The sequence below is a fragment of the Sphaeroforma arctica genome (genome assembly GCF_001186125.1).
Source record: "Sphaeroforma arctica JP610 unplaced genomic scaffold supercont1.666, whole genome shotgun sequence".
Lineage (NCBI taxonomy): Eukaryota > Ichthyosporea > Ichthyophonida > Sphaeroforma > Sphaeroforma arctica.
The window spans coordinates 36721-38744 of NW_014039892.1; the positions used below are offsets into that span (position 1 = coordinate 36721).

Here is a 2024-nt window from a genome sequence, read left to right on the forward strand (position 1 = left end):
GTATATATCGATATAATTCGCTCAAAACGGGAAATACAAAAAATGCCACATCGGTCACAGGCCAAAACTCTGGGTGCGTGGGCGACGGTAGGTGGTCATTCATACATTACGCATAGGACGATTGCAACCATTGTAAGCCTGATATGCACGTAGGTTTTAACACATACGTACAGGTTGTTGTGCAAGATGTACATCTTAGATACGAAGACACGACCTCCATCCCAGGCCAAACACTGAGTGCCGGTGTGACGTTGGGCAGTTTCGAGGCACAGTCAACGGACTCTCATTGGTCAGAGGGGTTTCTGCAGCTCAGCGCGCCTGTCAATTACAAGCTGCTGGATGTGAAAGACATCGCTTGTTACATCAATGTGGTATGGTAGCATTCTGAGCAACCCCTAAACCCTAAAAACCCTAAAACCCTAAACCCTAAGCTTGTATATAGCAGAGCATTGATACAGTAGAATTGGACCATATAATATATAATATGCAGTATGATCACTCATAACCTATTGTATAGAGTTTGTGTGTATGCGTGTAGGTGCGTGTGTATACTCAGGAATATGTGTGGAAGTATGTGTGTGCATGTCTTTATTGTTGGGTTTTGGTTGCGCACTGGTCTGGGTGGGTCTGCAGCTCAGCGCGCCTGTCAATTGCCAGCTGCTGAGTGTGAAGGACATGTGCTTGCTGTATTAATATGGTATGGATGTCAGTTGTACTATGCGTATACTTGCGCGTGTGAGTGTGCTTTCGCAGGGAGACGTGTATCTGTCTGTGCGTGTGTATCAACATACATGCGTTATAGGTGTGACAGGTGGTCTGTGCGGCGTGCGGGGCTGCTTATACGTCAACTTAGTTTGTGTACTATGCTGAGTAGGTATTGGTGTCTATGCGTGTGTGTAGCTGTATGAGTACAAATCTCTCGCGTGCTATGATTTGTGTTGGTTACTGGTGGTGTGGTCTCGTCCGGTCGCTCCTACCGCTATCCCATGTCAGGCTAACAGTAACTGCTCTATTAATATATGTTCTATTTATAGACTGGCGACGTTGTTTTTCCGGCGAACTGTCCCGATAGCGAATTCTACGGGCGGATGCAGAGCATGGTGGGCAAGGGCAAGAAACCAGTAGAAGGTGAGTCTATAGGGGTGAGAAAATAGCGCCTTATTATCTCTTGTGAAACAAGGTGAGAAAATAGAGTCTTATTATCTCGTGTGTGAAACAGAACCTTGCAGGCTGCAGAAGGTGGGCCTTAAGCGGTAAAACTCTATGGTCATCTTATCTCATGGCAGCAGGTGGTGAGTGGAAAGGGACAAGAAACTAGCGCCTTTTTATCTCACATGTGTAACAGAGGTTTGCATGCGTATGTTTCTCGGTATAAACCAGGTTTACACGCGCGCAGAAAGTGCCTGGATAAGCCCATCTTGTGGTAAGCGAAGTTACGTACTTTCCATCATGAAAAACCAGCTAAACCCTACGCTCCTACCTGGATTCCCAAACCCTATAACTCCCGAAAACTTAACCTTTTATTGGTATACACCAGGTTTAGACGGGCCCATGCAGTATCTGATCAAACCCATTTCGTGTAATGCGAAAGTCAAACTCAACCGCACACGCCCACTGGACACGTCTATGCCGAAGGTAGAGGTCAAGGTTGCCATAACAACCCTCCCGCTGATATTGAGAGGTATGTTTTTTTGACTCCGGCGTGGTGTGTTTGCACGCCCGTATTGCACGATGTTTAAATATAAATATATTGTACTTATACATACATATAGGTATGTGCATACATATTAAGTATATGAATATATAAACATATTCAACATATTCATGCAGCCGTCTATCTACCGCCTAGACACCGATAAAGCACGATGAGATGTCAATTCATGCCTTTTGTGCGTGTCGACACACACACACACACACACACACACATATATATATATATATATATATATATATATATATATATATATATATATATATATATATATATATATATATATATATATATACTATATATATATACATAC

General features: G+C 43.3%; 1 protein-coding gene across 1 annotated transcript in view; it reads left to right on the plus strand.

The window, feature by feature from the left end:
• Positions 1-42: 42 nt before the first annotated feature.
• SARC_07924 (hypothetical protein) overlaps positions 43-2024 on the plus strand; it is a gene marked incomplete at both ends in the record, with an annotated part of 5894 nt that continues 3912 nt past the window's right edge. The window contains 4 exons of the mRNA XM_014298114.1: positions 43-87; positions 174-371; positions 1035-1128; positions 1538-1681. Coding sequence (XP_014153589.1) covers positions 43-87; positions 174-371; positions 1035-1128; positions 1538-1681 — 481 coding nt within the window. The remainder of the gene's footprint in view (positions 88-173; positions 372-1034; positions 1129-1537; positions 1682-2024) is intronic.